Source organism: Lolium perenne, chromosome 7 (assembly GCF_019359855.2).
Source record: "Lolium perenne isolate Kyuss_39 chromosome 7, Kyuss_2.0, whole genome shotgun sequence".
NCBI lineage: Eukaryota > Viridiplantae > Streptophyta > Magnoliopsida > Poales > Poaceae > Lolium > Lolium perenne.
The window spans coordinates 196,079,385-196,094,504 of NC_067250.2; the positions used below are offsets into that span (position 1 = coordinate 196,079,385).

Consider the following 15,120-nt stretch of genomic DNA (forward strand, 5'->3'; position numbering starts at 1 on the left):
CTGCTGGTGATAGAAAGAACTATCCCCTTGGCATTGCCACTGGCCTGGTGTGCTGGGGGTGACATGATCTTTACCCATGGCGGTACACATACATTCAGGTATTTTGACACAAAATTAGTGCACACCAAAGGTCAAACATTAAGTTAACATAAGAATTCAGGCTAGCGCCATACACAAGAAAACTTAGTAGGTAGATAGGTTTATCAACAAACGACATTCATTCCATCTCATGTCTGGATAATGTCCATTCATGTGTCATTCTTATACACCAAGAAAATTTGACCCCACATCCAACCACTGAATACAATATAGCCATCTCTTCTTTCCGTTTTTCAGAGAAATGAACTGTGCTTAATAGTTCACATGCATAGCAAAATTTCATGGTAAGCCTCCCTTGAGCATTTTTCCTCGTTTTGTTAGTCATGCACCTTAAAATTGTTGAAGCAGCAAACCGCAGTTCGACAGATCATGTACGGATAAGATCTACAACACAGCAGCAGCAATCTGGGAGCGTCTATTTTCAACAAACTGCTTCCAGAAGAGATCAAACTCTCCATCTTTGATGGCCTCTCGTATTGACCGGAAAAAACGAAGATAGTGATGGGTGTTATGTCTGCAAAATTGGTAAAAAATATGTCATTCACTTAGGATATCTCATCGCTTGATGGAAATGCATGGCTGGATTTTGACTTGGCTTACATCTCCAGTAGAATCTGAGCCAACATCTCATGGACATTGAGCAAATGATTGAGGTAAGCACGGGTGTGATTCTGACATGTGAAGCAGGTACAGCTATCAACTATCCGTGACGTGTCTTTCCTGAAGGAATGTACCCAAAAAATCCGAGTCACTTAAAAAATCAATATATTCAATATTTAGTATAATTTCTTCAATATATGTAAAGTAATGATAACTTTAATCGGGATGAATGTCCCTGCTTTTTTTCTTCTTCTTTTTTCACTTCAGGGCACATCGATAATAGTTCACACCTCGTTGCAATTTGTAGAGAATGTATTACAAAAACCAGTAGACATTAGTATTTACATGTATAGGGGTTTTATGAACTTTGTCTGAGCTTCTACTTTTCAAGTGAAATCCAACTAACTCAAAGATTTAACAAGATCTCTGCATTTGTTTTGTGTTCACAAGGATCACTACTAGACCTCTTAACCGTGGAAAACTGGACAGTCACCCAAGAAATTCAACAGAAAATGTATATGATATAACTTTTCTGGATGTTTAAGATACTTATAAAAAATGTATTTTAATTTTTTTTTGGAAGAGTAAAGTAATTGTAATGGATATAAGGATTATATATTTCCTCATACCCATAGGCTAAATGTGCAGACATTAGTCATATGCACAGTGTATGTAGACATCCATTGAGCAACAAACCGAGAGAAGGCTGACTATACTATTGGGAGGGGGGCGACTGAACGGGTAAGTCCGTACAGAGAGCTCTGGCGATTCGGGCGATTTGGAGGCGATTTTGAAATTCCGACCGCGCGGGCGGTGGCGGCGGGGAGGAGCGGAGCGCCGGGATGGGGGCGCCGCGGTCTCCCTTGACCACGGGAGCGGGGAGCTGCCGGGGTCGCTTCTGGGTCCTGGAGGAGGCGGACGGGGCCGACTCACCGGAGTCAGGATCTGAGGAGGCGGAGATGCGGAGGTGGTGCGCTCGCGGCACAACCGGCCGTCGGAGCTGAGGCTGGACGGCTTTGTCCAACGTGCAGAGGAGCTGGGCGGGGCGCTGAGGCTTGGGAGGCGGACGGCGTTTGCTCCCGGAGGAAGGGGCTCCTGGGTCCGGCCGCGGGCGGCGCCGCGTTTCCGTCGCCTGGGGGATTCAGGTGGGCGGAGACCTCGAGGTGCAGGGGCACTGGAAGGAGCGGACCGCTCCCCGGTGTCGGCGCCGGCGGGGGACAAGTCGGTTGCGGCGCGGGCGTTGGTGGTGCTGCCGGATTCGCCGGGAACCCTGGTGTCGGCGCCGCCAAGGCTGCGGCTGAACGAGGAAGATGGGGTTTCGGCTTGTGGCTCGGGGGCCGCGGCCTGCTGCACCGGGGGGCTGGGCCCTGGGCCGTCTGGCCCAGCAGGGGAAGGCCTGTGCAGCACCCCGGAGGGTTTTGGGACGGAGACTGAGGAGGGCTCTTGGTTGGCTATTTCCCAGGCCGTTGGCCCGTGCTCGGCCCAGTTGGCAGTGGCGCCGGATCCGCAGAGCGTGACGAGGCCCATCCAACAGGTGGCGAGCCGCTTTAGGTGGCTTTGGCTACCGAAGAATTGCTCAGTTCCATCTCTAAGGTTTCCTGCTCGTGCGAGTGAGGTGAGGCAAAGACTTAACGACCCACGCGCGCCGCCACACCGCCTGCTCCGCAAAATCGCACCACCACCACCTCTCTCGCGCTCCTTCGCAGCGGCGGTGATGGATAGGGGGTACGAGGAGGGGCGGAAGAGGAGGCTGGAGGGGGAGGCGGGCCAGTGGAGATCGGATGGCAGCGACTTCGGCGAGGGCCGCGGCTCCGGCGCGGGTCGCGGCGGCGGCGGGAGGAACGATGATGGAGGCAGGTTTGAGGGGAGCGGCCGCCAGGGCGGGGATTACCGCTTCCAGGGTGCAGACGACCGGTACCAGGGGCGCGGCAGGGACGATTGGGGCCCGCCGCCGCCGTGGTGGGAAGAGCAGCAACGCCGGGAGGCTGCGCAGCGGCGGGATGAGGAGCAATGGCAGCGCCAGCAGGAGGCACAGAGGGGCAGGGGCCCGAGCGACCGTGTGGCGTATGCGGGTCAGGGAGACCGCGGCGACGCTGGCGCTCCTCGTCAGTATAACAACAACAAGTCCAAGCCTTTCAAGAAGGCGCAGGGCGCGGCCGGGGGTGCGCAGCTGCCCGCAGTGAAAGGGAAGAGCAAGGCCAGCGCTTCCAAGGGTGGAACGCCGGTCGGAGGGGAGTGCTTCAAGTGCGGCCGCGAGGGACATTTCCAGTCGGAGTGCACCTTCGAGCCTCTTTGTGTGATCTGTAGCGCTGAGGGACACACTTCGGCAAACTGTCCGTCGAGAGGGAAGACGCTGCGGCTGCAGTCCATGGGCCACGCGATCACTGGGGGCGGGTTCTACAACATTGATGTGAAGCCGCTTAAGGGGAGCGCACCGGGGGAGGTGTTTGCGGCGATCATTAGCTCCAAGGGGAAGCCGCTGTCGGAGGAGATGCTGTCTGATGAGCTCAAGCACCTCGTGGATGAGCTTTGGGATTGGCAAGTGCGCAAGCTTTCGGAGGTGGAATTCTTCGTGGTTTTCCCCTCCCGTGAGACACTTCGGCTGAGCACGGGTAGTGGCAAGCTTTACCTCCCGTTGAGCAAGACGGATACCGCGATCCGTGAGGCATTTCTGGCACCAAAACCGAGTGTGCTGTTACCGTCGACGTGGGTTCGCTTGACTGGGGTACCGGAGGATCTGATGACAAAGGAGAGGCTCATGGCTGCGTTTGTTATGGTTGGAAGGCCTTTTGAGGTCGATGAGTTGTCGCTCAAGAAAAGAGACACGGAGCCGATTCGCATGCGGTTTCACTGTCGGTTCCCGGAGAGGATCAAGGGATCGGTCCAAGTGTTCGTGAATGGGGAAGGGTTCACGGTGGGGGTTCAGACGGAGACTCCACCGCGTGGAGGCGCTGGGGGCTCAGGGGGGCTGCCCAAGCCGCCGACACGCCAGGATGAGGACGATGAGGAGTCCGACGGTTTCTCCACAGAAAATGAATGGAACAAGCCTAGGCGTAGCAAGAACAAGGATATTGAGAAGGCGAAGGAGGTGGAGACGGAGAAGGGAAAGTCGAAGACGGTGGCCGCCTCCGGCAAGAGCCACGTTGGGGCGACGGAGGTGGGCCAGTGCTCACAGTCCGCACCCCCGCTTGGGAAGGGGACGGTGACGGATGGCCTGACGCTGGACCAATACGGGTCAAACTTGATGGGAGCAGCGAAGCACTTCTCCTTCCCCTCCTTCTGTCCTGTGGGCCGGAGGTACAGCAGGGGGTGCTGGTGGGGGCGGAGACAGGCCGGGTGGGCTTGGAGGGCTCTTCGATCTCCACGGTGACGGACCCCCTCTCATCCTGGTCGGTGGACAGCCCAGAACCAATGGGCCCACCGGCTAATGTGGCGAGGCGGGAGGTGGCTTCTAGCAGCACGGCGGAGCAGGTGGCGGTGCTGGGCATGGATGTGGCGGAGGGAGGCGAGGGCGCGGGTCAGGAGGTGGTCAAGGACTTGCTGCGGGAGACGCGGGAGGCGACTTCGGTGGCGCGAGGCCCACGGTCAGCGGCGATCCCCTACGCACGGAGGACGTCGAGCAAGCCGGCCGCGACCGTGCGCAAGAGTACAAGGCACGGGAAGGGGGCGGGGGCCTCGACGATGCTGGAAAAGGCGCAACAGCTTGCGGCGGACAAGAACCTGGAGTCGGTCACCAACACCAAGGACGTCGACAAAGGTACGGATTTCGCTATCTTGGACATCCTTCCCGATTCTCATCTCTCTTCCGTTGTCAAGGACGGCTGTATAGTTTTTTCGCCGACTTTGGGGAGCCCGGGGGAGGCTTTGACCATTGTGCGGGCCAAAGAGCGCATCCAGGCGGCGCTTGCGGCCACAGCACGAAGGTTGCGGCTGGAGACGGAGGCCCGCAAGATGGCGGAATCCAGCCTCGCGGCCGAGGAGCTTGAGCGGCAGGGAGCGCTCGAAGGTCAAGATCCCGACCCTGGGACGGGGCTACCTCTCGGGGAGAGAGGGGCAGGGGATGATGCCTCTGAGGGAGAGGAAGGTGACCGGGTGCGGGGGATGCACTCGACGGCGAGGGTGGAGCCGGGCTTGGGTGAGGCAAAGGGTCGCACCACTCAGGCTCCCAAGCGGAGGAGGAAGAAGTCCTCGCTCACGGTCAGGAAGGGCTCGAGCAAGCGCCGGGGAACTACATGAGGTTCCTAATACAAAACATCCGAAGCTGGGGGGCGCCGGGGCGGCGGACCCAGCTGAAGGACACCTTCAAGACGGATCAGGTTGACATTATTGGATTGCAGGAGACTATCAAACAGGACTTTTCAGCACAAGAACTGCGTTGGTTAGAACACGGTGGCCAATTCAACTGGAATTGGGTGCCGGCTACGGGGCACTCGGGAGGGCTCCTGCTAGGATTCAGGGACGAATTCTTTGAAGTTGGGTTCTGGAGGAAGGGCTCCTTCTTTATCAGCGCTGACATTCTACAGCGGAACAACAACCTTAAATGGCGTTTCATGCTGGTGTACGGCCCAGCTGACCACTCGCGGACGTCTGAGTTTCTGGGTGAACTCGAGACGGAGGTGGCCAACTGCCTGTTACCAATTGTGGTTGCAGGAGATTTCAACCTCGTCCGCAGGGCGGAGGATAAGAGTAATGGGGCGGTCAATTGGCCACGGGTGCGCCGTTTTAACGACGTCCTGGCTCGCTTATCCTTGAGGGAAATCTGTCGGGCGGGGGCTCGTTTCACGTGGACTAACCACCACGTCTGAAAGAAGAAGCGTGGGGAACGCACTAGCCCTCCCTTTGATATTGGACAACGGGGAGAGAGGGCTAGTGCGTTCCCCACGCTTCTTCTTTCATACGTGGTGGTTCGGGGTACCAGGCTTTGGGGAGCTGGTACGGGGCAAGATTGACTGCCATCTTGGCTGCAGGGGATCAGAGGTCAAGTATTGATCTGTGGCAGCATATTGCTCGAGGGCTCAGGGTTGGGGGCCAATCTAGGGAGAGAGCGCCGGGTGTTCCGCGAAAACTTGGTTAAGCGGATCCAGGAGTTAGATGCGAAGGCGGATGCCGACGGGCTGGATGAGGAGGGATGGGCTCTCCGATACAACTTGGAGGATCAGATCATTGCATCGGACAGCCTTGAGGAGGAGTATTGGAAACAGAGGAGTCGCGTGAGGTGGACGCTCGAGGGAGACGCGTGCACGGCCTACTTTCATGCATTCGCGAACGGTAGGCGCCAGAAATGCATGATCCCCCGCTTAATTACGGGAGACGGGGAAATCTCCGTACAACAGGACCTGGTGGACCACATTTACGGCTTCTACCAGGGGCTCATGGGGTCGGTGGGGGAGGAGAAAGTTTTCTCCTTAGGCCCGGACCTTTGGCCGGCGGAGGAGCAGGTTTCTCAAGGGGAGAATGAGGATCTGCTACTTACTTTCACGCCTGCGGAGCTGGACGAGGTGCTTGCTGAGATGAAACCAGACTCGGCACCTGGACCGGACGGGCTCCCGGTGATGTTCTTTAAGAGGTTCTGGGAGAGCCTTAAGGGACCCATCCTCAACATCTTGAATGATTTTGCTCTAGGGAGAGTAGACATTCCGCGCCTTAACTATGGTATCATCTCTTTAATTCCAAAGATTAGAGGGGCGGATGAGATTAAACACTACAGGCCTATTGCGCTCATTAACGTGATATTTAAATTTGTAGCTAAAGCATATGCGACTAGATTGACCCCGATTGCTCATAGGACGATTGACAGAAGTCAGACGGCCTTCATCAGAGGGCGGTGCTTGCACGAGGGGGTGCTGGCAGTGCATGAGATTGCTCATGAGCTACGTGTTAAAAAGCTCAAGGGCCTGCTGCTTAAGCTGGATTTCGAGAAGGCTTATGACCGAGTGAACTGGGAGTTCCTCCGTGAAGTCCTGTTGAGGAAGGGCTTCTCAGCTGGGATGGTTCACAGGTTAATGCAACTTGTCTCGGGTGGACAGACGGCGATCAACATCAATGGTGAGGTTGGTCAATATTTCCGGAACGCACGGGGGGTACGACAGGGGGACCCCTTGTCCCCCATTCTCTTTGACTTCATGGTGGATGCCCTGGCAGCTATCCTCACCAGGGCCAAGGAGAGCGGGCACATATAGGGGGTTGTGTCCCACCTCATTCCAGGGGGAATCACTCACCTCCAATACGCTGACGACACGATGATCATGATTGAGCCTTCTGATATTGGGATTGCGAACCTGAAGCTTCTCTTACTTTGCTTCGAGAACATGTCGGGTCTCAAGATCAACTTCACAAAAAGTGAGGTGATCGTCACAGGGGTTGACGATGCGGAGCGGCGCAGGATTGCCGACTTGCTTAATTGCAACCTCGGGAACCTGCCAATGTCCTACCTAGGCCTTCCGGTCTCGGACAAGACTTTATCTGTTGCAGACTGGTACTTCCTGACGGAGAGAGTGGGTCATAGGGTTGACCCATGGCAGGGGCTATTTCTGTCTTCGGCTGGGAGGCTCGAGCTGACTAACTCCTGTCTGTCGAGCCTTCCGATGTTCGCCATGGGGATCTACCTTCTCCACGAGGCGACACATGGGGAAATGAATAAGTCCAGAGCCCGCTTCTTCTGGGAGGGAGCCGGGAACAAGAGGAAGTACCATATGGTCGACTGGGCGACGGTGTGCAAGCCCAAGGAGTTGGGAGGATTGGGAATCCTCAACACGAAATTGATGAACATTTCGCTGATGTTGAAGTGGATTTGGAAGCTCTACCAGGGAGCGGAGGGTCTTTGGGCAGACCTGATTCGAGCCAAGTACCTGGGGGAATGATATCTTCTCCCCACTTGTGCCAACGAAGGGATCCTAGTTTTGGAATGCCATACAGGAGATCAAATGGTATTTTAAGCTGGGAGCGAGGCACAAGGTTGCGGATGGGAGACGCACGTACTTCTGGCTCGATTGGTGGACGGGGAAGGGTCCCCTGAGGTTACTGTTTCCCCGCCTCTTTCAATGCTGTGACAACCACTTTGCCACAGTTGCGGGAGTGAGGGATGCCAATGGGTGGCACATCAGGTTTCGGAGGACCTTCGGCACCGCGGAGGTCGTGGAATGGGAGAACCTATGTAGGATTTTCGACCTCCACCCTTTCTCGGCTGGGGAGGACGAGGTGTCTTGGGCCCTCGAGCCCTTCGGGTGTTTCTCCACCAGGTCCATCTACGGGCGCCTTTCGCAAGGGGCGGTTGTGACGCACTTTAGAGAGGTCTGGAAGACGAGGGTTCCGCCAAGGATTAGAGTTTTCCTGTGGCAGCTCATCAGGAGCCGGCTACCGTCTGGGATGCAGGTTGCTAGGAGAAATGGCCCGACGACCGGGGCGTGCGCCTTCTGTGGGGAAGAGGAGGATTGTAACCATATCTTTTTCTCATGCCAACTTGCCAAACTGGCATGGGCGGGAGCGAGGGAGCTCCTGCAGTGTAACTGGAACCCAGCAGGGGCTGGGCAGTTCATTGCTTTAGTCCAGAGTCTTTCGGGGTCCTTACGTAGGCTAGCTTGGTTCACCTTCGCGGCCCAGTGTTGGGCGCTTTGGAATATTAGGAACAAACTAGCTATGGAAGGAAAGCTTATCAACAACCCCGCTGATGTTTTCTTCCACATGCACTCGTATATGCAGCGCTGGAGGGCTCTGGTCAGACAGAGGGACCGGGCGACTTTGGACGTGGTGATGGAAGGGGTTAGGAGGCTCCAGACGACGACGCGAGCACAAGACAGATGAAGCCAGCTATCTACACGAACTCTGTGGTGCCGTGTGTGTGTGTGTTGGCCTCTTGTATCCTGTTATCTCTTGATGTGCGGACTTGAGTTGTGACATGTGTTGAGTTCAGGAACCTGCTTGTATGCTATTCGGATATTGTGGTTGCCGTGTGGCTTTATATATATAAAGCCGGGCCTATGGCCTTATGTTTAAGAAAAACAAACCGAGAGAATTTTGTCCACACATCAGAACAATAGCCATTTAAAGTTGTGAACAACAGAAATTTATGTCCCAACATATAACCTAGATTATTTCCTTCTAAATTTAAAGTTTGTAAGTACTGCATATACATACAAGTAAATTCACATCTACCTTTTAAAACATAGTGTTGCCTATATATGCTAGTTAACAACCATCAACAGAAGTTCAAAAAAACTTCAATGTCACATGAAGATGCTATTTCCATATAAAATGTCACCTACCGATATGTTGTTGCACGCAGGTTAATCTTTGTAGAATCTCCAGCACTACTGTCGACTACACCATTCTGCATCTCTCTTTCAACCATGTCAACAGGGAAGATCAATGCAAAACCACCCATCGTAAGTTGGTAAATGTACCTGCCATTTCAGAGGTATGCAAAAGAACAATCTTACCACCAAGCAAATGGAACTAAAAATGATGTAGGACAAGATGAATGTGCATACGTGGAGTCAAAAAGGTCGATGCCAGAGGCCACACCCTCAAGGACCTCCTCTGGAAGACATAGAAAGTACTGAAAGTGTCACGGTGGTAATAAACAAAAAAGTGTAACAATAGTGCTCCAATACAAACGAAAACCCAAAAGGGCAAGAGAAGCTTATTAAATTGGAAAACTATACATCAATCTACTACAAAATAACCTCCATTACTATTATTATAGGCTATATAAATTTGGATAATTTTATCAGCTGTGGCCTCTAGCTTACGGGATTGTGATGATGTCACGGTAAGACTAGAATGTAATAACACATTATGGGTGAGACTAAAAAGGAAGCAAAACTTTCGGACATGACCCCGTTAAATAGAGAAGCCAATATAAACCAATGATCTCTAGATAAGAGCCATGGGATATCAACTTCAATAAAGTAACACATCAAAAGGTATATCACAGGCCATTCAAAAGAAGAAAAAAGATGCATCACATGCACCTGGAAGACCAAGCCTAGATACAATCCGAGGTTTCTCCGATGGCAAGCAATCCTGGAAAAAAAACAAATGAACACTAAAGTATATTTCTGAAAAGTACGCACAACAGCTTGAGTTCGTAACCACAACCAAAGGATATAGGAGGTGAGGCCATAGGGGCATTATGCTAGAACAATGTAAATTCTTGCTTGAAGTGTTCATGGTACTATAACATGATGAGAATGATGTAACCATTCAACACAACTTTAAGAAATCAGACCTCTTAAAACAGCCATCTACCATGCATCAACAGTTTTCAGACTTTTTTTAGCAAGGTCAATCCAAGAATGGTTAACATGGCATGTTGCCAATGTGATGAAGAGTTAGAATTAAAGAAGCCAGCTAAAGAAGCTTAGTTTGTTCCTATTTGAAAGGCATGATTAGTTTTAAAGTCCGCTTGTCTTCAATTTTGCAGGTTTCCATCTGAAACATGTTTTCTATTGTTAAAAGTGCAATTATAACAGAAGGAATTAATTTTACTCTTAAGCAATTAGCAAATGCAGAAGAGGTAACAGGGAAGCAACTTTGGACAAAGACCATGTACAGTTGATGAATATAACTTTACACATAGACTTTTAATAACTTTTATAAGTATGACTCGACAAGTAGCCAATGCCATTAGAGCATTTTACCTAACCATCCTTGCACTATCAATTTATAGATAATGAACTCAGTTCTTACTGTTACTGCATTAAGCAAATTGCAACGTTCTTCAACGCTCTCTCCAAGGCCAAACCCTCCAATCCAAAAGCCTGTATCAAACTTTGTCAGAAAACATCAATAGAAGCAGCATGCATGGGCTTTTTGAAGTAAATAAGTAACTAACCATTAAATCATTTCCTAAGAAAGTGGAAAGTTGAGGAAATGTTAGGCTCAATCCTTGCTCTAGGTAATGAGTAAATATGCAGTAAAACTACTGGAGGTTAGCTGTAATGGTTCATAAATGAATAACCTGATACATTCCTCTTTGACACTTCAGTGGCACATAGTTTTCGTTGTTCGATACTGGATCCCCCGACAACTACGCCTAAACCGTTTGCTCCAACAGCCTGACATCGAGGCACAAATAATAAAATCAATATTGAAAAACTGTATAAGACCAAATATTTCCATCAATATAAAGCAAAAACTAGCACATGGGTCCTAAAGCAACATTACAAGAGAAAAAATCACAATGTTATTTCACAGTTTTTCTGTTGAGAAGCTTGCAACATAGGCAACTACTAGTGCAGTGAAGTGTCACACGGGCCAGCTAATCTTTAAAATTAAATAGTATCACTCAGGCATTGGTTTATCTTTAGCTCTGCTACAGAGAATTTAAAAGGAAATTGTAAACAAGCCAATAGCAAAACAAACACATCGCAAAAGAAAAATAGCAAAAGAAACATATAATTATTTCCAAAAAGGGTTCACAACGGAAAACCTCAACATCAATGCATCATACCGCGTCCAAAGCAATACATGCATCAAGCCAGCGCAATGTTCGGTCAACAGATGTTTTATTTCGTTTCTCATTAACCCAGGCTGGAACCTCATCTGCCAAGCTTGCCCACAAATCAGGTTTCATGCTAGAAATCAGCTCCATATAATCTGATGGTTTCACCTGATTAAAATGCAGAAGGAAATAGAATTCAGATGCAAATACCAATATATGCATGCGTGAAATTGAAAATGAAAGGGCTACAACTACCAACCAGTTTACGGCCTGATGGTGTTTCAAAAGAGGCACCAAACTTATTGCTGGCTTCACTTGATGGTAAACTTTCGATAGGCTCACCAGCTGTAGCTACGAGGATATGATCAGGCAGGCCCAGCATACGATGCAAACCACCAATATTTGATAATGTTTTTGATGGAGGGCCCTCTATACTGGTGAAACAAAAATAAAGGTGGACAAACATATTTAGTCAAAAAAAAAACTCAGACGAAAGGGACTGTCCTAGCCCAGGATAGAGGTTATAGCTCTTTGGTGACATGCTATCAAACAGAATGCATGGTCAGCACAGAATAAAACTGAAGGGGTAGGGGCTTACAAGTGGGTTGGGCAGACATTGAGGAGGAGGGAGTCGGGAAGGGGAAGAGAGGAAAGGAGGTCACAGGACATAAACGCCGGCAACCCCTTGCGTGTTGACAAAAGCAGCGCTGGCGTCTCGACACTGCTGCTTCCAATCTGAAGCAACCCTGCACGAGCCTTCGCCCCACCAGCGCACATTTTTTTCACCGCGAACCGCATCCTGCCCTTGGGAACCTTCACCTCACTTAACTGTCTTGCACAACCTGAAGGTATATTGCCCTGTTAGACTCAAGCCGCACTCTCCTTTATTTCTGCTACAGTTCCGACTTTGCTTCTGATTTTAACACTTAAAAGAGATGTTCTCGCTTATCAGAGTTTAGTCATACAAACTCTTTCATCAAGCCTTTCAATCCCGTGTTACAAAAAATCAACAAAAAAATGCCTAGTTTGCCAAATTATCCCCAACATATTGTTTTCAAAATTCGCTAGGTCCTATCCACTTATCCCTAGTTTAAGCCAAGGGCCTGCAGCCAAGAACTTGGATACACAAATCATAGATTAATCTTCAACATGTGCTAGGGAGGAACCCATTTTAACATTAAATAGTCGAAGCTAAAGCTGATAACCAGTTGCGAATTTGCCCTAGCGCGGTGAATGGGGGTTTAGTTAAACCCCAAACATATTGGAAAATAAACTCTTATCAGTGCTGCGGCACGAAGCAAGCAAATCCGCAAGATACCATAGAGGAATCGGATTAGATTGACCAAAGCAAAGAATACCAGAACTGGAAACAATCCAGGCGGGTTAGGGTTCGTCACCAGCAAAAGAAATGAATGCAGCTCCGGATGGATCTCCAGTCTCCGCTGGTCAATTGGAGCAGAGGAGAGCGACCACGGCGACGAGTATGGGAGAAGGATTGCTTCCAGGAGGAGTGTTGCGGTCTGCGGTGGAAAGGGGGCCTGGGGGCGTGTTCAAGGGATAGGTGACGACGCCGCCGCGAGGGGAAGAGACGAATAGGGAAAGGAAGAAGAACCCAAACAAGAAAAGACGAGGGGCCGAGATTGGAGATGTTGCAAATACTATGCATTTTTAATGTATTTTAAAATAAATTTAAAAATAAAAATTCCTGGGTGTACCTCCGAATATGTTCGTACACGAAATTTTTTTTTTTTGAGAAAGGGACCTTTTTTGTGGGCTGTATAAAAAAATCTCGTGAGAAGTTACCTAAGAGGCTAAGAGCACCCAAAACGAAAAATACACAAGTCATACAAAATGTCATTTTTTCTCAATTTTTTGTGTGCGAACGTAGAATATTCGGATGTACACCTAGAATTTATTTTTCAGATTTTTTTAATATTATAAAATATATTTTCTAGCAGCGAGTGCATTTACGTCTATGAGATAAAAGAGATTTCCACGCAAGATTATTTCTCTCTTTACTACTTGATACGTCTCAAACGTATCTATAATTTCTTATATTACATGCTACTTTTATGATGATATTCACATGTTTTATACACATTATATGTCATTATTATGCATTTTCCGGCACTAACCTATTAACGAGATGTCGAAGAGCCAGTTGCTGTTTTCTGCTGTTTTTGGTTTCAGAAATCCTAGTAAGGAAATATTCTCGGAATTGGACGAAATCAAATCCCAGGGGTCTATTTTTCCACGAAGCTTCCAGAACACCGGAGGAGATACGAAGTGGGGCCACGAGGTGGCGCCACAATAAGGCGGCGCGGCCAAGGGGGGGCCGCGCCGCCCTGTTGTGTGGCCCCCTCGTGAGTCCCCCTGACCTACCCTTCCGCCTACAAATAGCCTTCGTCGTGAAACCCCCAGTACCGAGAGCCACGATACGAGAAAACATACTGAGACGCCGCCGCCGCCAATCCCATCTCGGGGGATTCAGGAGATCGCCTCCGGTACCCTGCCGGAGAGGGGATTCATCTCCTGGAGGACTCTACACCGCCATGGTCGCCTCTGGATTGATGTGTGAGTAGTTCACCCCTGGACTATGGGTCCATAGCAGTAGCTAGATGGTTGTCTTCTCCCCATTGTGCTATCATTGTCTGATCTTGTGAGCTGCCTATCATGATCAAGATCATCTATCTGTAATGCTACATGTGTGTTTGTTGGGATCCGATGAATAGAGAATACTATGTTATGTTGATTATCAATCTATGTGTTGTTTATGATCTTGCATGCTCTCCGTTACTAGTAGATGCTTTGGCCAAGTTGATGCTTGTAACTCCAAGAGGGAGTATTTATGCTCGATAGTGGGTTCATGTCTCCGTGAATATGGAGGAGTGACAAGAACCTCTAAGGTTATGGATGTGCTGTTGCCACTAGGGATAAAACATTGATGCTATGTTCGAGGATATAGTTATTGATTACATTACGCACCATACTTAATGCAATTGTCCGTTGCTTGCAACTTAATACCGGAAGGGGTTCGGATGATAACCTGAAAGTGGACTTTTTAGGCATAGATGCATGCTGGATAGCGGTCTATGTACTTTGTCGTAATGCCCAATTAAATCTCACAATACTCATCATGTCATGTATGTGCATTGTCATGCCCTCTCTATTTGTCAATTGCCCAACTGTAATTTGTTTACCCAATATGCTATTTCTTATGGGAGAGACACCTCTAGTGAACTGTGGACCCTGGTCCATTCTTTTACATCGAATACAATCTACTGCAATACTGTTTCTACTGTTTTCTGCAAACAATCATCATCCACACTATACATTTAATCCTTTGTTACAGCAAGCCGGTGAGATTGACAACCTCACTGTTTCGTTGGGGCAAAGTACTTTGGTTGTGTTGCGCAGGTTCCACGTTGGCGCCGGAATCCCTGGTGTTGCGCCGCACTACATCTCGCCGCCATCAACCTTCAACGTGCTTCTTGGCTCCTACTGGTTCGATAAACCTTGGTTTCTTTCTGAGAAAAAACTTGCTACTTTGTGCAACATACCTTCTCTTGGGGTTCCCAACGAACGTGTGTGTTACACGCCATCAAGCATATTTTCTGGCGCCGTTGCCGGGGAGATCAAGACACGCTGCAAGGGGAGTTTTCACATCGCAACCTCTTTACTTTGTTTTTGTCTTGCTTATTTTATTTACTACTTTGTTTGCTGCATTATATCAAAACACAAAAAAATTAGTTGCTAGTTTTACTTTATTTACTATCTTGTTTGCTATATCAAAAACACAAAAAAATTAGTTACTTGCATTTACTTTATCTAGTTTACTTTATTTACTGTTGCTAAAATGAATACTCCTGAAAATACTAAGTTGTGTGACTTCACAACCACAAATAATAATGATTTCTTATGCACACCTATTGCTTCACCCGCTACTACAGCGGAATTCTTTGAAATTAAACCTGCTTTAC

General features: G+C 49.4%; 1 protein-coding gene across 2 annotated transcripts; it reads right to left on the minus strand.

The window, feature by feature from the left end:
* Positions 1 to 199: 199 nt before the first annotated feature.
* LOC127314576 (uncharacterized) lies at positions 200 to 12,762 on the minus strand. Of its 2 annotated transcripts, none has more exons than XM_051345071.2 (11): positions 12,538 to 12,762; positions 11,739 to 11,982; positions 11,400 to 11,574; positions 11,150 to 11,308; positions 10,658 to 10,754; positions 10,387 to 10,457; positions 9,669 to 9,720; positions 9,186 to 9,234; positions 8,961 to 9,098; positions 700 to 819; positions 200 to 613 (listed from the first exon to the last, which is right to left on the minus strand). In XM_051345071.2, the coding sequence occupies exons 2-11, from the start codon at positions 11,936 to 11,938 to the stop codon at positions 484 to 486; spliced, it is 1,191 nt and encodes a 396-aa protein (XP_051201031.1). In that variant the 5' UTR covers positions 11,939 to 11,982; positions 12,538 to 12,762; the 3' UTR covers positions 200 to 483. The 2 variants fall into 2 exon arrangements, with proteins under 2 accessions (XP_051201031.1, XP_051201032.1); XM_051345072.2 differs by having other exon boundaries at positions 12,499 to 12,762.
* Positions 12,763 to 15,120: the final 2,358 nt, after the last annotated feature.